At 36.8% G+C, this 26,169-nt stretch overlaps 2 protein-coding genes and 1 long non-coding RNA gene across 5 annotated transcripts; 1 reads left to right on the top strand and 2 right to left on the bottom strand.

The window, feature by feature from the left end:
- Nucleotides 1-9,334: 9,334 nt before the first annotated feature.
- Nucleotides 9,335-17,755, bottom strand: slc25a51b (solute carrier family 25 member 51b). Of its 3 annotated transcripts, none has more exons than XM_027135550.2 (2): nucleotides 17,604-17,755; nucleotides 9,335-10,712 (listed from the first exon to the last, which is right to left on the bottom strand). In XM_027135550.2, the coding sequence occupies exon 2, from the start codon at nucleotides 10,641-10,643 to the stop codon at nucleotides 9,699-9,701; it is 945 nt and encodes a 314-aa protein (XP_026991351.1). In that variant the 5' UTR covers nucleotides 10,644-10,712; nucleotides 17,604-17,755; the 3' UTR covers nucleotides 9,335-9,698. The 3 variants fall into 3 exon arrangements, with proteins under 3 accessions (XP_026991351.1, XP_026991350.1, XP_026991352.1); XM_027135549.2 differs by lacking the exon at nucleotides 17,604-17,755 and adding an exon at nucleotides 17,389-17,543; XM_027135551.2 differs by lacking the exon at nucleotides 17,604-17,755 and adding an exon at nucleotides 11,498-11,649.
- Nucleotides 17,756-19,134: 1,379 nt separating this feature from the next.
- Nucleotides 19,135-26,116, top strand: cenpu (centromere protein U). The gene is made up of 12 exons (XM_047802115.1): nucleotides 19,135-19,300; nucleotides 21,556-21,658; nucleotides 21,772-22,024; nucleotides 22,159-22,219; nucleotides 22,366-22,479; nucleotides 23,193-23,298; nucleotides 24,637-24,739; nucleotides 24,856-24,934; nucleotides 25,061-25,108; nucleotides 25,263-25,324; nucleotides 25,500-25,656; nucleotides 25,888-26,116. The coding sequence occupies exons 1-12, from the start codon at nucleotides 19,253-19,255 to the stop codon at nucleotides 26,023-26,025; spliced, it is 1,272 nt and encodes a 423-aa protein (XP_047658071.1). The 5' UTR covers nucleotides 19,135-19,252; the 3' UTR covers nucleotides 26,026-26,116.
- On the bottom strand, nucleotides 23,119-24,610 carry LOC125139142. The gene is made up of 2 exons (XR_007138247.1): nucleotides 23,543-24,610; nucleotides 23,119-23,331 (listed from the first exon to the last, which is right to left on the bottom strand). It is a non-coding gene; the product is annotated as an uncharacterized LOC125139142 (long non-coding RNA).
- Nucleotides 26,117-26,169: the final 53 nt, after the last annotated feature.

The following is a 26,169-nucleotide window of genomic DNA, read 5'->3' as shown; positions in this document are numbered from 1 at the left end:
TCTATTGCTCAATTGTTTTTTTTTCTATGCACTTTCTTTCAGATTTCAGTGTTGCCTCATGTATTTATGACCTTATTGATTTACTGTTCTGCATTTACTTACAGTACAGATGAAACATCTAAAAAAAAACTAAACATTTAACTAAAATAACATTCTAGACAAAGCTGGTATTTGGAGCTCGGTCAAACAAAGCTCAGCTTTAATAAGATATTTAACATGAGCTACTAAATTATTGATGGATGATGTCTTTTCCTCGTAGTATATGATAATCAATTTATGGAACTGTAACAATAACATTGCAAATAGGATAAGTATGTTTAATGCATTATTCTTGTTATTATGCATCTATTTTTTTTCCAAGTCATTTCACACTTTATAATACACTTTATTAAAGCATTCAATTTATAGTGTGGAAAATTGGTTTAAATACATTTTGTAGTGATCTATAATAAATGTATCTTAATCTCCCAGGACAAAAATGACAGCATTACTTTATGTAGATTGTGATACAGGCAAAGGATAGAAAGTAAAACGACTAAATATTTAGGAAGTGTTTCATTTCACAACATTTGAATACATGCAACCCGCATACCTCAATTCAAAGAGCATATAGTTGACTTTGAAAAGTTCTTTTGAAAAACAAGCAATAAAATGTTGTGTCCCATTTCAAGATTTTAGTGAGATATGACAAGAAAACCCAACATAAAATGTGTTAGGTTGGACCATCATGAACACCCAGAACAGCACCAATTCTATGAATACACTACAAGGCCAAATGTATGTGGACTCTTGCCTCCTACCATACATCGTTCTTCCTCATACTGTTGCTACTGTATGAAGTCTGAAGTTTACAGTTTACAGTATAGATTGTATTTGAATGCTACAAAGAACACTACAATTTTCTGTCTCTGGAACTTGTTCTAGTATGACAATGCCCTTATGCATGAAGTGAGCTCCATTAAAACAGGATACGGGTGGAAGCAATTTAGTGGCCTGCACAGAATCCATGGTATCAACCGCATTTAACACCCAAACTCATTTAGCCGATTAGGCACAAATCTCCAAGATCTTGTGGAAAGCCTTTCCAGAAGAGGCGATATTGTTACAGCTTAAACAGGGGGATAAATCTGAACAGGGATGTTCATATAGCACATAGGAGTGTGATTGTCAGGTGTCCATATACTTATAGCCATAATGTACCTAAACTGTACTGCAAATGCTGTTCCCTAAAAATGGTGTTTTAATGATGGAGATGGAGAGCACTGATTACCACAGCACGTAAGTCTAAAATCATCCACAGGTCTCGTGTATTTTTCAATGATTTTTTTTTTCCACAATATACTTTTTTGTCTTAGGCTTTTGGTAAAGTCTAATTTTTTATGTGTGCAGAGCTTTTCTGTACAAAAATAGTGTTTCATGTTTTATGGTAAAATTAATGCATTTGGAAAAAACATACTGAAAAAGAAGAAAAATATGTATGCCAATATTGCCAAATAACATAGATTAGAATGCGCAGGCGTCATTACAAAGTTTCCACTTACCATAACACACAGTACACCTTTCTCTAACAATGCTGTGTTTCTGTTTCTACTTACTGTAATTCCTACATCCACAGGATTCTCTATGCACTATTGCAAAAGTGAATGATTCCACAGAGGGAGGTCATCCAGCCTCAGGAGACACTCTAGCTTAGAAATTGTGTCCATTATGTCAGCAGAGGTTATTCGGACAGAATTTAAAAAGTGGGTTACCAGAGCTGTGTGTGTGTGTGTGTGTGTGTGTGTGTGTATTTCATGAATATAATGGCATGAATGAGATGACGACAAATTCAAGTCTGTACTCTTTAAATAAGGTATGCATGTGTCTGGAATTCATGAATTCGATACTATGACCAAAGGGGATGACCTGACTATTGGATATAGTTCTGGGCAATAAAATTGAGTCACCTTTTTCTTCATTATCATGAGCTAATGGGATTCAAATTTGATACGTTTTTGTTTCTATTTTCAACATTTAAAGTCTGTTCTATATTTCTGTATTTGTGTCACAATGTAGAGAAGGGGATTATAGGTAAGAAAAGATGCCCACTGACATACTAACTTAATGCATAATTTTGAATGAATGTATACTTTTTTTAATGATCACACCCAAATGCAACATGATTAAATGAACAAGTAAAAACATGCATGTTAACATGTTTTAAAGCTTTAATACCTAAAATTTGGTCATGACCAAAAACACTATTCTTTCAAATGTTTAAATCTTGCTTCCAATAGGAGGCTTTAAATCTGGGAACATTTGTAGACTGTATTCCTAATAAGAATAAGTTTACTATTACTATGAATGTGTTTAAAAAAATAACATTATTTACATTGACATTATGGGGGGCACGGTGTCTTAGTGGTTAGCACGTTTGCCTCATACCTCCAGGGTTGGGGTTCGATTCTCACCTCCGCCTTGTGTGTGGAGTTTGCATGTTCTCCCCGTGCCTCGGGGGTTTCCTCCGGGTACTCCGGTTTCATCCCCCGGTCCAAAGACATGCATGGTAGGTTGATTGGCATCTCTGGAAAATTGTCCGTAGAGTGTGAGTGTGCCCTGCGATGGGTTGGCACTCCGTCCAGGGTGTATCCTGCCTTTATGCCTGATGACGCCTGAGATAGGCACATGCTCCCCGTGACCCGGGAAGTTCGGATAAGCGGTAGAAAATAAATGAATGAATGAACATTGACTGTCTAGTGTCACCCAAATGAGGATGGGTTCCCTTCTGAGCTTGGTTCCTCTAAAGGTTTCTTTTGGAGTTGTTTTTCATCTCATGGAGTTGTTTTTTTTTTCCACTGTCGCCTCCTGTTTGCTCGTTAGGGATAGATGTTAGGGATATGTAATAAATTATTTTAAACCTTTAAAAAAATTGAGAATGTGAATTGTTAACAGCACTATACATATACGTTGAATTCAATAGTTTACCCATTACAACTAAAAATGCAAGGTAAAATCTATATGAATGTAGTCCTTTATTTTTGTTTGAATTATTCATGCTATAATAAGATGAGCACTTACTTATCTGCTGTCAGGCAGAGGAAAGGACATAAAGGTAGGGTAGACATCTTTCAGGAGGAACTCCTATGCATAAGCTATTACAGAATCAAAGTGGAGTGTTGCAGTTTTTTTGTCCATCCAGTGTATTTTCTAACAAGCTTATTAGGTTCATTATATATATACACATGTGTATATATATATATATATATATATATATATATATATATATATATATATATATATATATATATATATATAAATAAAATTAGGTTATAATAATATTATAATATCTATAATATGAAATTTTTTTTAAGAAATGTGAATCGTGTATGCATCTTCTCTCATTAGTTCCCATTTAAAATGTTAACTTATATTTTATATCTTAGTATCTGTTATGTGAATTAACATTTAAATTCAGTCATGTCTCAACCCAAGAATCCATTCAAATTAATTTGATTGATATTTAAAAGTCAAAATAGCGTCTTATGCTTCAAATGCTTCTAATAAAATTATTACCATTGTTTTTAATACTCTTCTATACATTTTTTTTGCTTGAAACTGTTCAACTAAATAGTGTTTTTATGCTCATGGACTACTGTGTAGTTTCTCCCAAAAACCAAGTTCAGACTACAATCAAAAATAATGGTCTTGGTCTATCCTCTGTATGCGATTTGAGCAATAACACTATACCAGCATGTGCCACTGAATCTTTAAGGTTTACCAAAGTTACCCTCCACAACAAAATGTAATGATCCAAACAAACAAACATGAAATGTTGAGATATGGAGCTGGATTTAATTCCATCTGAAATCTTTTTAATGTTACTATTTTAAATTTGGTATGGTATTAAATTTGAATGTTAATTTTTTTTGCAAAAATGTGCAATCTTAAAAATTTAATTTAAGTCTGTAGGATTTTGAAATTGAAAGAATTTTGTATTCGTTTTAGAATAACTTCCAGGTAATTTGCAAGCAAAAACAGTCAAACACAAAAGCCCATCCCCTCCCCTTCCCTCCCATCACTCACACATACTGCAGCATATTGCAGCACAGCAGCTGATGGCAATGCTTGAAGTAAATGCGAGTAAAACCATGGAGGTGGCATCTTTCCAGACAAGCTTTTTGGTATAAAATCTCTCGCACGATTTGATTAATTTGGACAAGTTTACTATTACGATATAAAAATGATCATTTTGACCCAACAGCACAGCTTATATATAAAGTATATAGTGCTTTACAAATTGGGATTTAAATATATACCAGCTATGATATAAATATAGGCGTCCAAAGAATGCTTAAATAACTGCTTTATTTGTTGGGTGTCACCCCTTAATGCCATGTCTCGTGATTTGTGTAATTAAGCCTGGCTATTTTGTATGTTTTTTTTTTTTTAATTAAAGCTGAAATATTTATTCCATGTTATTATCCTGGTTACAAAAACCTGGTGAAATGGAGCAGTTGCTTTATACAAGCATATTATCTCACAGAGAGCAGGTTCTAGAAACTCACAACAAGATGGATTTCCCGATCAACAGAAAACCGAACTTATCATCCCCTAAACCTCACTACATTTTTTCACAATTCAACACACGAGTACTCCATTAACTACATTATAATCCTTGGCACTATTGGAGATGATAAATTATCTCTAAGCATTTATTCCTATTTCAATTCATTATATTCACTCTGCCAAACCTTTCCAATGAAATATGTAATAAACTGTGTTACTACAAACATTTTATTCCCACACAGATTATATCATCATTCCTTAGTACCATTTTATTAACTGAATGCTAAATCCATCTGCAGCTAAAAACCACTTTCTAGCATCCTAGAATTCTGGCAAACTTACTATTTTAAGCAATGGGGGAAGTCGTGGCCTAATGGTTAGAGTTTGACTCCTAACCCTGAAGTCGTGGGTTCGAGTCTCGGGCCGCCCACGACTGAGGTGCCCTTGAGCAAGGCACCGAACCCCCCACAAAATGCTCCCCGGGCGCTGCAGCATAAATGGTTGCCCACTGCTCCGGGTGTGTTCACGGTGTGTGTGTTCACTGCTGTGTGTGTGCACTTTGGATGGGTTAAATGCAGAGAACAAATTCTAAGTATGGGTCACCGTATGTCACGTCACGTCAATTAAAAGCAATTTGATACAGCATGATGTATGTACGCTTGATAGTATGAAGTGATTTTGTGTGTGCTTATTGATGGTGCACTGCTATTAAACTTGGTAGTTGTGGTCTATTGTGCGATTAATACTTGTGTCCCGGCTGCATTTAACTCCATTCCCCACAATTCCTAAGTAATGAAGCTGTATTCAAGTAATTCCCAAAAACTCAACAGAAGAAATGACAGAAACAACTTGACCATATGAAAGTAAAGGAGAAACAAAAAAATTCATTTATAGATCCAACCCATAATCCATATGAGCGCAGAAAGCTGCCCGTTGGAGGAATTCAATCCAAATCATGTAGCAGTTAAATGAATGACCTCTTCTAAAAGGGCCAGGAGACCAAATACATAAGTGACCAGCAGACATGCTAGAAATGTGACACACATTTTGTGTTTTATTTAGTGATCATCTGCCCACAGATCTGTTCTACTTTAATGTGTAATGTTGAGGTGTAAGAGGTACAGTATGTTTCTGCACTCCTCCGTTTTTAGCAAATAAAGAAAAAACGTTGTATTTTTGTGCTCTATATAAAACAATGAACAAAACATCAATCAACTCTAAGTGATTCCATTACTACAACTCCATTACTTTAGTTTGTTTTCAGACATGATAACAGACGGTAAATACTCTAAAAACTTTCAACCTCTGTAGCGCCATTGCTATGTACAGTACATAAAATGTTAACATACAGCCCTGCTATTATTAACAGTGCATTAAATTAAGTTATTCTTTAAACACTTTTAAATTAAATTACATTTAGATACATATTTCTCTCTGAATAATCCACATTTCTCCTTGGCATCCCCAAACTGGAAAAAATAAATAATCTAAAATAACAGAGTTAGAGGCACTTCTTATAATGGGTAGGATATGGATAGATTCGAATACCAATCTGTTTCGGTACAAAGCCTGTAGGGCTCCGTTAGGCAGCTGAAGGGTAGGAAAACAATTCATAATGACCCAGAGCACCAATAATAATGCCTTCAGAAGACATTCAACAATACGAAACAGACCATTTCTAAATCTTATTTAAAACCTGTGCAATGACTCGAAGAAAGCTGTGTGCAGGAGAGTCCCTTGCAATTTGATAGATCTTTTTTAATTTTTTTTTTTTGCAAATGTGGAATAAAATGACCAATCATGATGCATGTTGGTAGACTTTTAAGCAAAAAAGACTGGGTGCTGGATTATAAGCAAAACGTGATTTAGCGAAGTTTTAGTTAATATGTATTCACAAAACATTTCAATTTGTTTTTCAATATGATTATAATCTTCTATTAAACATATTAAACATGGTTGATTAATCAAACCCAGGGCGGAGCATTGATATAGCTGTGTGGCTGCATTATTCCGGATGGCTAGACTGGATCTACAGTCTTTGGTCAGCAAAAAATCTTTCAAGCTGCCAGTTTTCCCCAAATGGCTAAAGAGGCTAAAGATTATTGAAAATGGGTACTGCATGGGTTAACACCAACACATGACTATCTGCTATAAATGAACTGGGTGAATTATTGGTGAGTTATTTTACTTCAAAAAACCTGAAATTGTGAGAAAGGAAATGTGAAATGTTGACTTTTTATAGCCACAGTGTACATGGAACAACACAAACACCAGTGCACTGTGGGTACAGACTGATGGTGGTTTAATTCAAGAAATAAACATCAAGAGCATTTCTTTCATATACAAAATCATAAAAAGTTTAAAAAAAAAAAAAGGCACAGCCTAAACCATACCATAGAAAAACCATCAGTTCATACTTTTTTTTTAGGAAATTAAACACTCAGCTATTCAATCACATCTGAGGTGACTTCCAAACACGAAATGGCCTCCGGACAAAATTTGGTATGAACTGACAAAACTTGCAATGTCACTTTTCCCTGACTTCTTTCATACTGTATAACCGACACCACTAACATAGGACAGCACCACAATAAAATTCAGCCACAGTAATACATAAACTAGTCACACTGCCTAGCTGTCATAGCTGATTAAAGTCATCAATTCTGGCTTTGTAGGGGAAAAAACAACAACATGAAAATGTAATACTAACCATGTTTGTGTTTCATTTGTCTAAACAAAATTCTGTTAGCCATTTATACCACCAAAAAACTAAAGGCACGCAAACACTTTGTCAGTACAGTCTTTACAAAACTATTTATTCACATAGCTCTTCATTTTAAATATTACCCAATTTATTATTTATAATAAACATCCAATAAAAATAGCCACCCTCTCAGGTCCGCCAAACCAAAAAGTGCTTCTTGTTACTACACACGACGCCACACGCCGTCAATGACAACCACCTTAGTGCACTTGGATGGAGGTCAAGTGGACAACTGCTATGTGACCTTGGACATGTTAGTATCACACAGCGACTGGAGGACAGGACACCGGTCTTTTCCTCCTAAATAAGAATGCAGCGTAGTGCATGCTGTGGTGTCTCGGTCTCTATATTCTCAGTTATGTTCCTGTTTCTCGATATTGTTTCAAACTCTAAAGCAAACAGAATCGTTGCTGATTAATCCTGACCCGTTTCGTGGTAAGTTTCATTTAGTTTTGAGGCTAATGTATTTATCATATATTTCATTATATCAAAAGAGATGTACTGTAACACATGGACATTATCTGTAACCGTAGTGAGCACGGCCAGAGGTAGAAAACACCAACTCTGTCAGTGTGCTGTATGTTCACATGTCAGTATACCTAACCTTTTTTTTTTATTATTACATTCTGCTGGATTCTGATGCACTCCTTTAATGCCAACCACATTTATGATGGTTTCAGTCAGGCTTCCTTCAAAAGAAAAATAAATAAACTAATTGTGCACCTCACGTTCATAGTTTATGAGGTACAACATTCTGAAGGGATTATGATGTTAATATATTTCTTTCATTAATCTTCAGTTTGTAGAGAACACTGACTGCAAGGTAGCAACACACCCTGTGAGTCTTAGGTCCAGGTTATATTTTATTACATTTTAATAACTAATTGTTACCAGAAACTGAATAAGTGATATATTTCATTATTTCCTTGGGTTTCTATAGGCTCACCATCAGGGCCTACAGTCAGGGTTTCCCGCAGCACTTTGGGAAATCCTACCGCCTTAACTAACTCGTCCAAAAAAAAAAGTGCGCCACACGGCCAAAATTGAGAGGAAGACGTGGTCCGTCACTGTCTGGAGGATAACTAGCCAGTTGATAAAACGCGTGTCTGTGAGAACTGTAAGTGGACTTATGTTTTGGGTTTATTTAAGCCTGTTATTGTATTAGTCTATAGTTCTTGCAAATGTGAAGTAAGTTAGCTCGTGATTTTGTTGTTTGAGTTCTACACCTGCTAGGTTGCACGTGCCTGTTTTTAATAATTGTTAAATGTCATACAGAGTCTGTGGGATCCGCCTGACCGCCCGCCCGCCCGCCCGCCCCTACTGCCTTAACTAGCAAATTTTCTGCCGGACACCCTGAGAGTGCTTTAATAAAAGGCACGTGGAAAGTAAACCTGTTTAGATTAGACTCAATGCTAGTATTAACTGTAAAACACACTATATGACCAAACATTAGTGGATACTTGATCATCACATCCATAGGTAGTTCTTCTACAATTTACAACGCCATGAAAACAAAATTAGAGTGGCCTACACAGAACTCTGACCTCAACACCACTGAAAACTTAGACAACTTACAACTTTAAGAAGAATTGAATCTCCAACTGCAACTCAGGCCTCATCACCAGACCTTATAAATGCTCCTGTGGCTGAATGAGCAAACCTCCAGAGCTAAGCTCCAAAATCTAGCAGAAAGCCTTCCGCAGAAAAGTAGTGTTTATTAAAACTGCACAAGGGGACTAAATCTGGAAAGGGATATTATATCAAAAAGCCTACATACTGTACACAAACTTTTGCCCATATAATATTTTCATGCACATTTATACTGTTTTATGAAGCAATCTTTTGCGTAGGTTTAACTGGTGGCTAAGCTTCCCTTGCTCATAAGCAAAATCTCAAAAAAATCCTCAAACACCAAAAACAACTTAACAAAATTGGCAAATTTTGTTCATTTAAATTCCTGCTAAAAGTCTTCCTTTAACGCTGACGATAAGTGAAACGGAGTACAGATCGATCAAATGTATGTGATATGGTCCATGAAACAATCTGTGTGTTTATTTAGGATTAGTAGAAATAAAAATCACAAATTTTCCACAGACAAATGCTGTTCAGTCATGTAACACCATCTTGATTCCCATCTTGAAGCTTTATAAGACACTTCCAGTGAGGGTCTTGCAAGGGTGTAAAAGAGGGCTGTGGCTGTTCGGAAAGGAATCGGATTAGCATTCTTTTTCGTCAGCACATCCTTGTTAAATCTGTAGGTGAATACAAAAGGAAATGGCAGTGGCCTTCAGCTTCAAGACTGTGCTGTGGCAAAGAACAAATATAGTCAGTTTGGATAGTAAGCATCTTGTATGATTTTTCCTCTCTCACTTCATGCCTCCGTCACTCCTCATATGAATTTCAGCAACAGTTCGTATGTTGCATTAATAATGCCCCATGAGAGCAAAGAGCGGTGGTAGTTGAGAGTCGCACCACGGAACAGCTTCGCCACACTCCTGCCCCGCTCCCTCCACACTTCCCGAAGCACCTGGCTGCAGGGCACGAACACACCTCCAACCTGCGCCTGTGCCCTGGACTTTGCCACATTCAGCGGGTAGAAGAGGACACCAAGCGCGGCTCCCAGCAGCCCTCCACACACAAAGTCATACAACATGTGTCCAGCATGGGTGTGGGCTTCAGGCAGACATTCCCTGATTGGTCCACGGAGTCCGAAGAAGAGCATGTTGCTAGGCCCATTGCGCAGCAGCACCGGTACCAAACCACGATAGCACTCGCTCACTCCGTGCTGGCGCAGCAGTGTACCAAAGGCATGTGCCGTGTTTCGGAAACGCCCAGCATGCCTGTGATCCTGAAGTAGCGTCTGCACACGCTCAAACGGTGTCAGGACTGCCTCAGCTGTGCCAGCCAAAAATGCTGCTGTGCTGCGTGTGAAAATTTCAGGAGCACCACAAAACCCACTGTGATCTAAAAGCAGCCGTGAAAAGTCCTCGTATAGGCCAAACATCAAAGCTACTGTAACCGTCTTCTGCAACAGTGGAGGCAGCAGACCACGATACAGGGTTCGTAAGCCTTCATTTTGAAGTTGACGTACTGCCTCAGTTACTAGCAGGCCATGCAGCTGCTGCCGGAACAGCACCTTCTGAATGGGGAAGGTGATAATGATGTTGGTAAAAGCAGCCACCGAACCACACACATAGTGCTTCCCTCGAGGTTCGACATCCACCTCCAACCTGTGTGCAAGGACTGGGCCGCTGCTGCATGGCTTGCCTGGAGTAGGGTTGTCGGCTTGAGGTTGCAGGGAGGAGTCGGAGGCCATGGTAGTAAGCACCCCCATGGGATAATCACGCTACTCGTTGGTGTTTGATGCCAAATGCATATGAAAGCACTTCAATTTCAGCGCAACCTGTAACAGAAAAAACAAATCAACATCAAATAACGATCAGGTTTCCAGACTAGTATGATGGAACAGAACATCTACATAAACATCCTTCAAAAAGATCCATAAATTCATGAAAAATTCATATTCAAACTATTATTAGCTCATACTAATGATATGAAAATGGAAGCATGTGTGTTCGATTCAGGAAGGGGAATCTTTGTACGGAGAATCGTCGCAGTGTAGTGAGACGTGGTTAAATGGTCATGGCTGGCTTTAGCTACAGTTGAGGCAGTACATTAACCTGTTCTCCTGGCATGGACGTCATTTTGTTGTCCACATAAAAGCATAAAATTGCACAGCAACATATTGAAATCAAGGCAGATTCAAGATAAACAAGTTCTTGTGGTAAGCAAGTCTAGCATACAATGATTTTTTTGGGGCAGTAAAAGCATTGCCTACTACTTTACTATGTGGACTTTGGTTTAATATGCAGGTCACGTGGCACAGTATTTCCTTTGTTGGCTTCTCAGCAACTTTACTCTGTTGCTTTCAGTCTCTATAACTGATAGCGGTCTAGTGTTGCTGTAAGTGACTATAAATACTGTAGAAGCCGTACGATACGGTCATGCAAAGATGGGCGTGTGGTGAACAACCACTTTGCTATGGGTTGGTAGTGATCTACAAGATGAAAAACGGGACGACGTTACTAGCGTGAACGTCGAACGTTTGTAAACGTGTCTGTGTACAGGAGAGGAGGTGAGATATCAGACTTAGACAGAAATGAAGAAAGGGGTAATTCCTAACAGCACCATTAACAGCAGGCAAACACATGGCATTGTGGGTAATGTAGGAAATGGAGAACACAATATAGTCAGAAAGACTATCGATGATGGTTGTTCAGGGTGGATATTTTTTCCACCGGTCATAACCTTCTCATATCGCAGTCTCCTCTGCAGAGCATGTCAGATCGTTCTCTACCTAACAAGAAGCAAAAGACAACACGACACTGCTGAAGTGCACTAAAGTGGAGCGCCATCATGGATTGCATGGTTGCACTTAAGGCAAATTTTGTTAATTTTTTTTTTTTGGGTTTCAAAATAGTCTTTCCCAACTGATCAAACAGGCCTTGAGTGCACAATGAAAAAGCAAATAACACAAAGCGTACAGTGTGTGACCTCTTGTTGGTTGTGTACATTGGAGAGACCAGGATTGGCAGCACCATGTATAAGCTTGCTCCAGTTTTGGCGATAAGAGTTGTTACATAACTCCAGGGTGACTCTACCATTCAGACAAAGATGAGGAAAGAACACGCTTTTCCTGAATCGTGTCTAATGCAACACACTGAACACCTTACACTCTACTTTTTAAAAAAAAAGTGCATTTGGCTTTTTGTCTGTCCTTCTATTATATTTTGAACTTTTATATCGATATGTATATTTATAATCTGTTTGCCATCTGTTTTTTTTTTCCCTGGTCTCTTGCTCGTCCTTTTTTTTTTACCAGTTTCATTCGGTTTCTTTTTTTTTCATTCGGTGTCGTTTTTCACTGCTGGTAATAGCATCACTGAACAGATAGCTTTTTATACTTTTCTCCAGCTCCGTAAAAGGTCAACAATTTCAGGTCTTGCAGCAGCTATATTTCAGATTACGTCGTGTAATTCGACTTCTCATGGCGAACGGCTTGAGAGGTTCAGTGCTAGAATTTGAAAGAAACGTAGCTCATAAAACAGGGGTCTGATCTTATCGAAAACGGCTGGTGTGGGTGTTGGTTTTCATTCCAACTAAGCAGAAACCAAGATCAACTGATTAATTTCAGCAACATTTCAAATAAGGTGTGGCTTCTGTTTGATTTGAATAAAAACCAGCACCCACACCAGTGCTTTGCTTATAAGGCTCGACACCAGTCCTTTGCTTATAAGACTCGATGGATTATAACACATGTGCATATAGTAGGTATTAAAATAGCTGGTTAAAACACTGACACAAGCATGGTGTGCTGAAAGCACTTGTATTGAGATCCACATTAACCACAAACAAGTCAAGACAAATAAATGTCACACATGAAGGAAGGTCTATGTAGGTGTTTGTTGTCCCTTATGACAGACTAAAGCTTGATGAAAAGAGCAGGACAGGAGATTGAACCCTTGAACCGACTTAAGTCAGAACGTGTAATAATTCTCTGTCGTTCAGCAAAGATGTTGCTGTGGGATTAAGATATTTGTTCATTATATCTGGATGTTACTCTTAAACACAAGCACCACCGAGAAAGTCAGTAAAATGATCATTACACCTCATGAAGGAGTTCATTTTCTTCTCTACAGGTTAATCAAATATGTTAATTAACTTGAATTAGGCACATACAAATCAAATCTAAAACATGTCAGGCTTCCCTTACGAAGCTATCTGCAGAACAGCTTGTGATGCATGCATCCTGTTCTCCAAACCTGGCTTTTGATTCCATTAATTATTTGGCTAGCAAATCAAGACCGTCGCTCAAAATGCAGCTAACAGGTTAGCTATACACTTTTAATCAGGCCAAGAAGGTGGTTGTTTCTGTGTCAAAGTTGGGATGTTTCTTGTTCATCATGTCATGGTTTGAAAGCTGGATGGTGGATTCTGTCTGTAAACTTGACAAGAATAAATTTCTCCCCAAAAGCTATTTCTCTTCCCCTACGAATGGTACGAGACATACTGTAATTCATCCCGGTGGTGTCTGCACATGGTAATATCAGCTTGAGCGACAGGCTGGATCAGGTTCCATGAAGAAATTAATTGTGCGGCCCAGTATGTGCCCCAAGGTACTGTTTGGACAGACTGGCAGTAAAATCTTCATCTTCATTGAGTTTTATCTTCATTATGTGTAAGAGTGTGTATGAGTGGTTGTCCTTCCAGAACTATCCCTAATGATTCTTCCCACCTCGAAAAAAAACTTTTTTTTTTTTTTTTTTAGCATTTTAGCATCTAGGTGGATTGGTGACTTATTTGCCAATAACAACAAAATAAAAACACCCCATCCATTTGTGTACACTCAGTGGTCCTTGGATAAGGTTCTTGATTCCATTGCGCTTTGCTCAGGATAAAGCAAGTTAATAAATAAAAATGAGCCAACTTGAACATTTTTGTGGACATCAACATGTCAATATCAAGTCAAAACCCAAGACCGAACACTACAGTACTCCATTAGAATTCCGGTTAGACTGCCAAGCTCACCATTTACATGAGACAAATCTGTTGCCTATACACCCATGTTTAACAGCAGCATGCAAACTTATGGAAATGAACGGAATTATGAAACTGTGCACGTGCTGCAGCTTCTGTCAAAAATAGAGAGGGCAGAATGTTGGAGACAGCTGTGACTAAAGAGCACTACGGGTCATATCCTTGGGCTGTCTTCCTTCTCGCTTGAGGAAACAATCTGCTATTGGTTTATTAATTATTACACACATTCAAAGGCATGAGAAACTAATACACACTCAGCTAGTGGACTGAACCAAGTAAAAATCTTATTAGGATGTTAAAGTGCATTTCATACCCAAGTACCAGTGAGATGTTTTCTTTTATAAAGCTAGATTGCAGCCACATTTCCCAATCTTCATAAACAAGGTGAACACACCCATGAATGTAATCATACAGTAACCAGCCTGCTGACAATAAATTCCCACATGACTAAGTAAAGCTTATTGACATCTTTGTCATTCAATCACAAATAAATCAACTCTATGTTTAAGAAACTGAGGTTTGATTTATTTATTTTTTTTTTGGGGGGGGGGGGGGTTTGCAAGTACATCAGGTCTTCTCTTAAAATGCAGTAATAAAAATCATTGCTTTTCTTCACTCTTTGTTTTACCTAAAGCTTCAACTGAAAAAGAAGGTTTTAAGTCCATTCAGTTCTCAAACATATCATGAAGTATATACATGTTTATCTACAATATTACAACTACTACTCAACAATATAGAAGCGATATTCCAACACACTTCCATATTTGTTTTCTACCGAGAACAACTTTATAGTAAAAATCCATCCAGACGTTTATCCAACACAGGCTTACAGAGAGCGTGGAGTCTATTCTAGGGACTCAGAGAACGGAGAACTACCATTCCAACACATGGCACAACCACACACATAACCACAATATGGGGTATTAGGAAATGCCAAATCAGCCAACCACTCATATCTCTGGACATGAGGAGGAAACCCTAAAGAACAGGAAAAACATGCAAATGCCATTTAGAGTGTGAAGGTACGAGCGAGACAAAAGCACTAATGATGCCATGTCCCTCTCTGTTTGGTAAATAAATATTTAGGTTTAAAATACAACAACTAGATTTGTGGTATTAGTAAGTATATAATGTATGCGTGTTTAATTGGAGGATACCTCATTTGAATAATGAAAATTACATTTTACATAAAATAATCCAGTAGAAAACATGATGAAAGAATATTAATGGTCAACTGGATAATATTAATTTTAATATCTGTTTTAAAAAAATCATCTGTAGTATTATATTATATTGTATTATGATGTATTGTGACATATAGTATTATATTGTAATGTGATGCATTGTGATGTATAATATTGTATCATGACATGATGTATTGTAATGTATAGTGATGTGATGTATTGTGACATATAGTAATATATTGTAATGTGATGCATTGTGATGTATAATATTGTATCATGACATGATGTATTGTAATGTATAGTGATGTGATGTGATGTAAAATATGTGATGTATAGTATTATACTGTATTGTGATGTATTTGTATAGTGATGTATAGTGGTGTGATGTATAGTGGTGTATTGTATTGTGATGTATAGTATGATGATACATAATGTAGTATAGTGATGTATTGTATAGTGATGTATTGTGATGTATAGTGATGTATTGTATAGTGATGTTGCGATGGTATTGTATCTAGGGATGTAGTTAAGGCGTTCGACTACTGATCGGAAAATCGTTGGTTCGAATCCTAGGACCAGCAAGTTGCCACTGCAGGGCCAATGAGCAAGGCCCTTAACCCTCAATTGCTCAGATGTATAAACTGAAAATAAAAAAATACAAATGTAAGTCACTCTGGATAAGAGAGTGTCTGCTAAATGCTGTAAATGTATAATGATGTATTGTGATCTATTTTATAGTGCTGTATAGTGATGTATTGTATAGTGATGTACAGTGATGTATTGTAATGTATAGTATAGTGATGTACAGTGATGTGATGTATAGTATAGTGCGGTATTGTGATGTATAGTTATGTATAGTCATGTATAGTATTGTGATGTATAGTGTTGTATTGTGATGTATAGTTATGTATAGTATAGTACTGTATTGTGATGTATTGGTGTATAGCATAGTGCTGTATTGTGATGTATAGTACTGTATTGTGATGTATAGTACTGTATTGTGATGTATTGGTGTATAGCATAGTGCTGTATTGTGATGTATAGTGCTGTATTGTGATGTATTGGTGTATAGTATAGTGATGTATATATAGTTATGTATAGTATAGTACTGTATTGTGATGTATTGGTGTATAGTATAGTGATGTATTGTGATGTGTATATATATATATAGTTATGTATAGTATAGTACTGTATTGTGATGTATTGGTGTGTATAGTGTAGTGATGTATTGTGATGTGTATATATATATATATATATAGTTATGTATAGTATAGTACTGTATTGTGATGTATTGGTGTATAGTATAGTGATGTGTATATATATATAGTTATGTATAGTATAGTACTGTATTGTGATGTATTGGTGTGTATAGTGTAGTGATGTATTGTGATGTGTATATATATATATATATATATATATAGTTATGTATAGTATAGTACTGTATTGTGATGTATTGGTGTGTATAGTGTAGTGATGTATAGTTATGTATAGTATAGTACTGTATTGTGATGTATTGGTGTATAGTATAGTGATGTATTGGTGTATAGTATAGTACTGTATTGTGATGTGTATATATATATATATATATATATATATATATATATATATATAGTTATGTATAGTATAGTACTGTATTGTGATGTATTGGTGTATAGTATAGTGATGTATTGTGATGTGTATATATATATATATATATATATATATATATATATATATATATATATATATATAGTTATGTATAGTATAGTACTGTATTGTGATGTATTGGTGTGTATAGTGTAGTGATGTATAGTTATGTACAGTATTGTGATGTATAGTCATGTACAGTATAGTGATGTATAGTGTAGTTTTAGGAGCTGGGGTTAGATGGGGCTGCTATTCGTATAACATAGCTAATGATTTGATCCCACCGCCAAATTGTGACTTTAATCAGGTTGAAGCTCATTAACAGATTTAGTGACTCGTTAATCCTGTAATTAAATCAGTGACAGATCAGATGTTCACACCAAGTTAAAACAACAGCTGGGAAACTAGATACCAAATCCATCCACATAGGAATAACACTGACTAACATCTAGTCGTCTTGTTTCAGTAACAGAACACAGACGTCCTGAGGTAAAAGGATCACAGACAAACTGCAGCTGAGATGCTAGTTAGCTAATGAGCTAACGGTTTAAACCGTCTGTCGGGCTGCATACACAGGTCAGGGTCTGTCTGTCATTTATACCGTGCTGTTTAAAATGCTACTTCTGGTCCTTTAACACATAAAAGTGATATAGAGCAGAGCCGAATCTTTACCTTGACTGTCCCGCGGACACAAACCTCTGCAGAGTGACCCAGGAAAAAACATCTGACAGGTCGCACTGTGTCTTCTTCCTCTGTTATATATACAACTTACACTGAAGGCGTCGTTACTGACACCTAGCAGACACTGGTACTAATTACACTCTGCATATAAGCCACCCAGACGCACATTGTATTTATAATAACATAAACAAAGAGGCTTTACTCACTTTCACACTTTAGCTGGAATGTCACCGTTTCCTTACAGTACAAATTCCTCACAGTACCTGATAAATATACCTGATAAATAACTGATCTATAAACCTGATTCTAATTCTAAAGTTCTTTCCAATAACTCGTTGTTTATATGCTACAGAACACACCCACATATTTACAGCCCTACGACAAACTGTGTGGGGATTAGTGGGTACTGCAGGTGACCAATGGGGTGAGTGGGTTGAGGGGGTTGAGTGTGTCGGGTAATAAAGAATTACATTTATTAATTACATTAATGACTTGTGCCTATATCTCATGCACCTAAAATTAATCAGAATGTAATTCTTTATTACCCAACCCACTCACCCCACTCAACCCACTTACCCCACTCACCCCACTCAACCTACTTACTGTACCCCACTCAACCCACTCACTCCACTCAACCCACTTACCCGACTCACCCCATCTGGTGTCTGCTAACTCTTGGCCATATAGAGTCTTTAACTCTTAATACAGGGGGGCACGGTGGCTTAGTGGTTAGCACGTTTGCCTCAGGGTTGGGGGTTCGATTCCCGCCTCCGCCTTGTGTGTGTGGAGTTTGCATGTTCTCCCCGTGCCTCGGGGGTTTCCTCCGGGTACTCCGGTTTCCTCCCCCGATCCAAAGACATGCATGGTAGGTTGATTGACATCTCTGGGAAAATTGTCCGTAGTGTGTGATTGCGCGAGTGAATGAGAGAGAGAGAGTGTGTGTGCCCTGCGATGGGATGGGTCCAGGGTGTATCCTGCCTCGATGCCCGAGATGACTGAGATAGGCACAGGCTCCCCGTGACCCGAGAATAGTTCGGATAAGCGGTAGAAAATGATGAATGAATGAATGAATGAATGAATGAATGAATGAATGAATGAATGATTGAATGAATGAATGAATGAATGAACGAACTCTTAATTCAGATCTTTTTCTATCATTGTAACAGTACAGTATAATATGTTTACCTCATGAACTATACACCTTAGATTTTAAATACTAACCTACTAAAAGTTTAATACTAAACAAACAAACAAACAAACAAACAAATAAATACTAAAGTTTAATACTGCTCATTGTTATAAAGGCACATTTTACTCTTATATTTTGATGTCAAAAATAGAAGGAAAACAACCTTTACTGTTAGCTGCAGAAATACTGCAGAAAAAATTAAAATAAAATGTGGTTACAGTTCAGTAAAAATACAATCTGATTCTCTCTCTGTTTATGCCTTTTCCTTTGTGCACCAGCAGGTGGCAACAGTTAACTGTGTTTGGTTCTGAGCAGGCACAAGGGAAGCAATACAGGCGCGATCCATTTTTTAAATAGGGTGGCGAGTCTTTATCGTGTCACTTTTTAAAAACTTTTACCGTCTTAACTTTCACAAATAGTATTTATTCTATATATCTAAACTTATAAGTTATTTATCTGCATATGTATACACAGGAATATATTTGAAATCATATCCTTTACTTAATCAAGTCTGTACGTCTCCCCTCTGTACAATGATTCTACTGACAAAAATAATATAAACACATCGCGGGAAATATGTGCGGAAGTCAGGAGCGGCTGCTGATGTTTAATGGGATAAAGTCATCTTTGTTTTTGTGGTGATTTGTCTCTTATTCAGCTGTGAAGATGAGTCGCGTGACAAGATTGTTAAAAACTCTTCAGAATGAAGCCAAGGTTTATAATATCTAATATCTGCCTAATGTCTCTGTTTTATACTGATCACTGGTCATTAGGGGTTTATTAATGCTTATATACGGTGTATAAGAGCATTCGGTTTTAATTTAAATCACAAGTTTATTTAATTTTATTATATAGAGTTAAGGGTTCTATAGTAGATAAGCGGTAGAAAATGAATGAATGAGTATAATACTGTATACCTTTATTCGTCCCACAATGGGGAAATTTCTCTTCAGCAGCAAAGAGAAAGAAATGCAAATATATAAAAGAATATAGACATAATATAATATACAGTATATACACAACACAATGTATAAATACAGAGAAAAAGAGACCACGAGTAGTAGTTACACTAACAGACACATTGCACACAGGTAATATTGCACGTTTTTCAACCTTTCTGTTATTGCACGTGTTGTTTAAAATAACTTTATTATTGTTATTATTACAGTTAAACAGTAATAACTGTTATTATGTGTGTATTATGGTGACTGGTTCACTGGGAGCAGCTCTGATTGTACAGGCTTAGCAGCAGGGAGAAAAGACCGTCTGTATCAGTCTGTCACTGAAGGAGCTGCTCAGAGATGAAACTGTAAATTACATTTAAATTTAGTATAGAGTTAAGGCTAAGATACACTTAAATTTAATATAGAGTTAAGGCTAAGATACACTTAAATTTAGTGTAGAGTTAAGGATTCTATAGCACATTTCATTTAAATGCTGTATAGTGTTAAGGGTGGGTTATATTAATTTTAGTATAGAGTTAAGGGTACTGTAGTAAATTGTATTTGTTTAGTATAGAGTTCTATAGTAAATTACCTTAAAATTTTAGTATAGAATTAAGGGTTCTATAGTAAAACACACTGAATGCTGTAAGCGGAAATGCTTTCAGTTTAAATTTAGTTATAAACAAAATTTAAGATGTGCGCCGTTTAAAAATATAACAGTTAATATGGTATCACTTTATGTAAAGAGACGTGGCTTTAACGGTAATAGACGGAGACGGAGTGGTAGTGATTTGTAACAGTTTCCGTCTCGTTCACTTCTACGTGCTGCTTTTTTCTTGCCTTTTGCAGACTGTATTAGTGTCGTCTGTGATGGAGGTTGTCACTGGTTGGACCTATTGAACGAACCCCTTTGAGTCGCTTAGAGGATGAAGGAGCGCTTGAAGGAGCGCTTAGACCTGAGTGTGAATGTATTGCTAGTTAATGTTCATGACCGAGGTTCTGCTGACTCACCACTTTTTCATCAACAAGAGAAGAGAAAGAGAGAACAGTGCATCGGAATAGTGTTTAGAATAAAAGACAAGCCTTATGTATTTTTGTCATGTTGTTCATAGGTTAATCTGGTACTGTATATAGTGATGTATTATATATTTTTATTATTGTAGCATTGAAAATGACTTCATACACGTTTGTAAAAATGCTTTTTTTTCCATTAGTATCCTCATTCGTGAAAAATTAACCTCAAAACTAACCTGAACTGATTGAAATGTTTTTTCTTGAAAATTAAATTTCCCAGACATCTTTGTGGATTGGACATGAGGATTTTAATAATACAAATACAAAACTTGTCGTTATAAATAAACCTACTATGCTAAGAGAATAAAACAATTACTTGCATGTCAAAATAAATAAATAAATGCATACATATATACTCACTGGCCCCACCTGATCTTGATCGAAATCAATATGTTCATGTCATTGGGATGAATCGAAATTAAGTCCTGACAAAAGTGACGGTTAGCAATATTAATAATTTACCGCTTACACCGTCTGAGAAGATTTAAGGGGTCTTTTGTATGTGAAAAGAAACTTACTGTCATGGATTTATTGTCTTAATCACTTGACGAGAGAAAACAAGAGGCTGGTGATTGAGCAGCTATGTCTGTGTGCTATAACATAATCACAGGTTCCCGGTCCTGGTCCTGTCGTAACCTCTGTACTGCACATTTAAGCATATTTCCCCCTGTAACACAAACAGGAAGGGCTACTTTGTCACAAAATGGTGTCCATTAATAAATAACAGATTTGCAACTCACTGTAGTACAAGAGAGGTGAAGAGTTTTGGGATTTGTGTTTATAAGGAGGTTTTGTTAAATTTACTCTGATATCATTAACTTCACTTCACATCAAGCTGTATCACATAATCCTGTCATTGATTACTCTGTATCAGCACAACTCTAATAGTTTCCTGCCTTACTGTAAAATATTGTAATTCGACTAACTTGCTTATATCCTGCACATTTCCAGAGTGGGAGTGAGAAGCAAAATGATTCGCCATCAGCAGAAAATCTGGACATGTCCTCAATAGAGAAAGCCAGCTTCCTTCAAGGAGAGGAGTATTCCTCCTATGGCATGTGCAACATTCATACACTGAGAAATACAATCCTCAACACCACAATACAGCACAATAAAACTGTTAGTCTTATCATCTCAATTTTTATTTTTATTTTTTGGTTTGTTTAGGTAATCCTCTTCACAGCACTGCTCTAGAAGAAGAAAGCAGACCCGAAACTGATCATGGACAAAAAGCCACAGCTGTAAAACAGGCTGGTAAAGGAAGAAGGAATGAGGTCCAAGGCATGACCGAGACTCCAAAGAGACCTGCGAAAAATCTGAAAGCTCAACAGGAAAACAATGTGCAGGCACAGAAGAAAAGCTCCAAATCTAGAGGGAATCAAAAGCCACCAGAACATACAGGCCATGCTCCAAAATCTCAGTATTGAAAAATGTTCCTTTATTTTTTTTTAATATTGATATGTTCCTTACCAACCTAGATCGCTTTGATTACTAATCATTTTGTAATCAATTTATTGATTAGTTTGTGTATGGATGTGTGTTATTTATTCTCAGACATCTGCAGACCATCTCAAAGAACAGAAAGAATGAAGGCAATAAAAGAGCACAGTCTAAGGTCTCTGATTCAACTATATCCAATGTTACATTTCGTTAGCCTTTTACTTGTATACTGTGTGTGTGTTTGTATTTTGTTGACATTTCTTTGGTCTTTCAACTGTGTCTGTTATCATGAATAGATGTGATGTTCTTTTTTCTCCCCAGAGACCAGTTAATGGAAATTCAGCCAATGACACATCACCTGAGGCAACTTACACCCAAAGCCAGAGGAGCACATCTTTGTCTTCAGAGGACTTGACTGATGAGGATGAGAGCTTTGTAAGTTCACCAGTTTCCAAATGTATTACAGAAACTACGTAGCCCAGAGGTGTCCAATCTTATCTGGAGGGACCAGTGTGGGTGCAGGTTTTCATTCCGACCAAGCAGAAGCCACACCTGAGTCTAATGAAAACCAAGATTAACTTATTAAACAGAAGTACAGTATCTGGTGTGGCTCCTGCTGGATGGAAATAAAAACCTGCACTCATATCAGTCCTTGAGAAGATAAGGCCTTCTTATCTGGCCCTAGATACAACTGCAATTACAGGGTTTATTTGACATTGACAATTGTCACTGTTTAAATTGGTATGTTTGATTAGCGTTCAGTTAGCTCTCATGCTCAAATTACATTCAATACTTCATTCACAATAGTAAAATTTCCACTCATACACCATTTTTTCTTGTCAATTCACAACACTTTCACATATATGCATGAACGAATATTGAGAAAAATAAAACTTGGCTGAAGTTAGCTAAAGCTTAAGGAAAAATACAAATATGTTTCCCATTCGATTTGTGTAGGATTTGTTTCAGATAATGCAATAAAACAATAAAAGCAATTACAGCATACATGTTAAGCTCAGCAGTTGAATCTGGATAAAAAAAAAGATATAAGCAAAATATTGCAATTGCATTGACTCACTTGTGTAACTTGCTTTTATTAACTTTTATACCATGTATATAATCATTTTGACTCGGCTATTTAATTGCAGCACCTAGGCAGTGAGAGACAAACAGCATCACGCAGGCCAGGGTCATCGTCCAGTCAGTTGCAGAGAGGTCAGAAACAGAAGAGGAAATCTTCAACTGGATCCTTAGGTAAAATGACACCTGAAGTGGAGGTCATGACATCTGAAGAGCATGTTTTAAATGCAGAACAATGAAATATAAAGGACTTTGTAAAGAGCTTGTCAGAGACTGCGACTTCCAGTGGTTTTAATTATAGATAATTTCCTAGTACAGCTTATACTCTTCAGACATGTTATGGTTGAAACATACTACTGATGCTACTTATGAAAAGTCCTACATCAAGTACTTATAATAAATAACGTAATATACATACATACGAAAAAAAAAGTGTCCAATAGTATCTGAGTGCAGGTTTTCATTCCAATCAAGCTGAAGTCACAAATGAGTGTTGAAAGCCAAAATGAACTTAATAAACCGTCCCTTTTGCTCTCTGCTGATAAGAATGGGGTGTCCTGTGAGCTGTTCTGTTTTCTGAGTGATAAGATTTTCAGACATAGACTGTTAAGTAATGTGTAGATGATGTCACACTAAAAATTCCATACCTTCTACACATCCCTCATTTTACTACAAAATGGATTCTTTATTATCAGTTCAAGGTGTAGGGCTTAATCATTAGTAGGTCACATAACCGTAACTTGTAACTAGGCTGTACTCAGTAATAACGCTTGCCCAAATCCACTGAAATTCTCACCTCTTTTACAAGCCTATAACATTTTTTTGTTTTTTATTTTGATCCCAGGAGTCTCCCTTTGCTTCATGTGATCACGATTCTCTTGTTTTCTCCCTGAATCAAAAGTTGCTGTAGGCTGATCGACATCTCTAAATTGTGTGTGTGTGTGTGCGTGTGTGTGTGTGTGTGTGTGTGTGTGTGTGTGTGAGAGAGAGAGAGAGATTATTTCCTGTGTGGGTTACACACACACATAATCACAATATTCCAATTTCCTTTCATTTTCACCTGTTGTTCAGAACCCAGATGTCATTAGATTAAGTTATTTAAACATGGGAATTTCAAAATCGTATTTGTGAAAACAGGTCCAACCAACTCTACTTCCACATGATTTCCCCTCTAAAATTCCCCTCGACTTTAAGTCGTCTGAAATATTGCTGCTCAGTCAGTCTGGGTCTGCAAAATCAGCTGTCATCAGAGTCTCTGTTTTTACATAACTTTCCCAATGTGTGTTTATAAACCTTTACAAGTGTATGTAATGGCTATTGGATTCTGATGTTCCAGTACAGCTACAGTATGTAATTCCTGTCGCTATGTCGACTGATCATTAGTCCAGTAATGGTGTGTCTATTTTTGAATAAAGAACACACCCATACAGAGTGTCAAGACTTGAGAGGATGTGTTGTTTAGCTTGTCCACCTGTGATATAATTAGGGACACATCCTTTCTTTATGTTACAGACAATGGCAATCCCATTAAGAAGCAGAAACCTGGAGTTAGGAGAAATCCGATCGCCCTCGATGTTGTTCTGGAGGCGTTCCAGGAATTTGTCACGCAGTATAAGTAAGATGTAATATATATTTTTTATGTTCATTTATTTAAGAAAGACTGTTCTAATTAATGACACTGTATAATAACGAACTGTTATTTTTAAATATTAAGTTGATGACTTTGTGCAGGGAGACAGTGAGCTCTGAGGTTGCTCAAAAAGCCATAAATGCATTTTCTTGCTCATTTGAGGAGGAGGTGACTGAGAAGGTTAGTTAATTTGAATATTTATCTATACAGAAACATTTGTGTATCTGAAATAGCAGTTGATGCAGAGATGGCATATTCTGTAAAAGCAGGGTAGCATGCAAAACTCTATAAAAGTCTGTTTTCCAGATCACTGCAGATAAGGAGTTTAACAGTGTAAAACGTGAAGCTATAAAGGTAATTGTAGTTGTTACACAGTCATTTACATGAGAAAACAAATCATTTCACAGCAGCTAATACAATGAATATCTTCAAATATATTTCCTAGAAATTTATGCATCACTTTTCTGTTTGTTTTTTTTGTTTTGTTTTGTTTTTTGGATGGCCTCAGGTTAATAGAATCCTGAATCAGAAGAAATCTAGACTATTGGAGGCCAAGAATGAACTCATCAAGTAAGCAATATATGCTAAAAGTAGAAGATTTACTGTTTTAGTGTTTAACACAGTTTGAGAGCTTTATTAGCTTCACATACTGTATGTCAACACGTTCACACACCATAAGTAAACTTTTCATGGTTGGCTAAGTCTGTTTTTTGTTTTTTTTTTGTCTTTATTGTGGCTCTGTCAGGAGTAAGGCTGAGTTGAGGAAGCTTGAGAAAGAGCACAGTGAGCTGGAGGGGAGGCTCACAGGTTTAAAACAGGGCACTGCTTTTCTTAACAACCTGAAAGCACTGAGCAGGAGATATCTGCAACAACGCAGCGCTCATGCTGAAGAACCGGAAACAGTAAGAATCTTTAACTTGTTTAAAGAAATTCTTATTGCCAAATGGCTCCAAACGTAGTCTTTGATGACTTTCAGCTCATCTTGGTCTTTAAGTGCTTAAAAGAGTCCTTGGTGACTGGGTTGCTTTGGCATCTCTTGATTATAGATATGAATATAAAATGTTCTTACAGGTTTTTTGCTAAACAATCTGCCTTTTACTCAGTCATTTGTTTGTCTGACTTTTTCCTGACAGTATGGACCATGCTGCATGCCAGCTATGCTGCTGGAGGCGAGGAGCATCACAGGGACAGAACACCAGTTAAAGAACATCAATGACAAGTTGCAGCAAGTCTTAGAGGAAACTGCTCACAAAGAACATTGCAGGCAGTGAATCAAAGATTTGTGAATTTTTGTTTTTGTTTTTACTAAATCATAATACTTTTGTCATAATAAATATATATATAATAAAGCCTTGAGTGATATGAGTGATATTGATTTATTCTTAAAAATTGGGATTAACAAATAAGTCACTCAG

Source organism: Tachysurus fulvidraco, chromosome 17 (assembly GCF_022655615.1).
Source record: "Tachysurus fulvidraco isolate hzauxx_2018 chromosome 17, HZAU_PFXX_2.0, whole genome shotgun sequence".
Lineage (NCBI taxonomy): Eukaryota > Metazoa > Chordata > Actinopteri > Siluriformes > Bagridae > Tachysurus > Tachysurus fulvidraco.
This window is presented reverse-complemented; position numbering and strand designations above follow the sequence as displayed.

Coding starts and splice junctions, on each gene's coding strand:
- slc25a51b (XM_027135550.2), bottom strand. CDS start 10,643: ATGGGGGTGCTTACTACCATGGCCTCCGACTCCTCCCTGCAACCTCAA.
- cenpu (XM_047802115.1), top strand. CDS start 19,253: ATGAGTCGCGTGACAAGATTGTTAAAAACTCTTCAGAATGAAGCCAAG. Junction 25,109..25,262: donor TAAAACGTGAAGCTATAAAG/GTAATTGTAGTT, acceptor GGATGGCCTCAG/GTTAATAGAATCCTGAATCA. Junction 25,325..25,499: donor GCCAAGAATGAACTCATCAA/GTAAGCAATATA, acceptor TGGCTCTGTCAG/GAGTAAGGCTGAGTTGAGGA.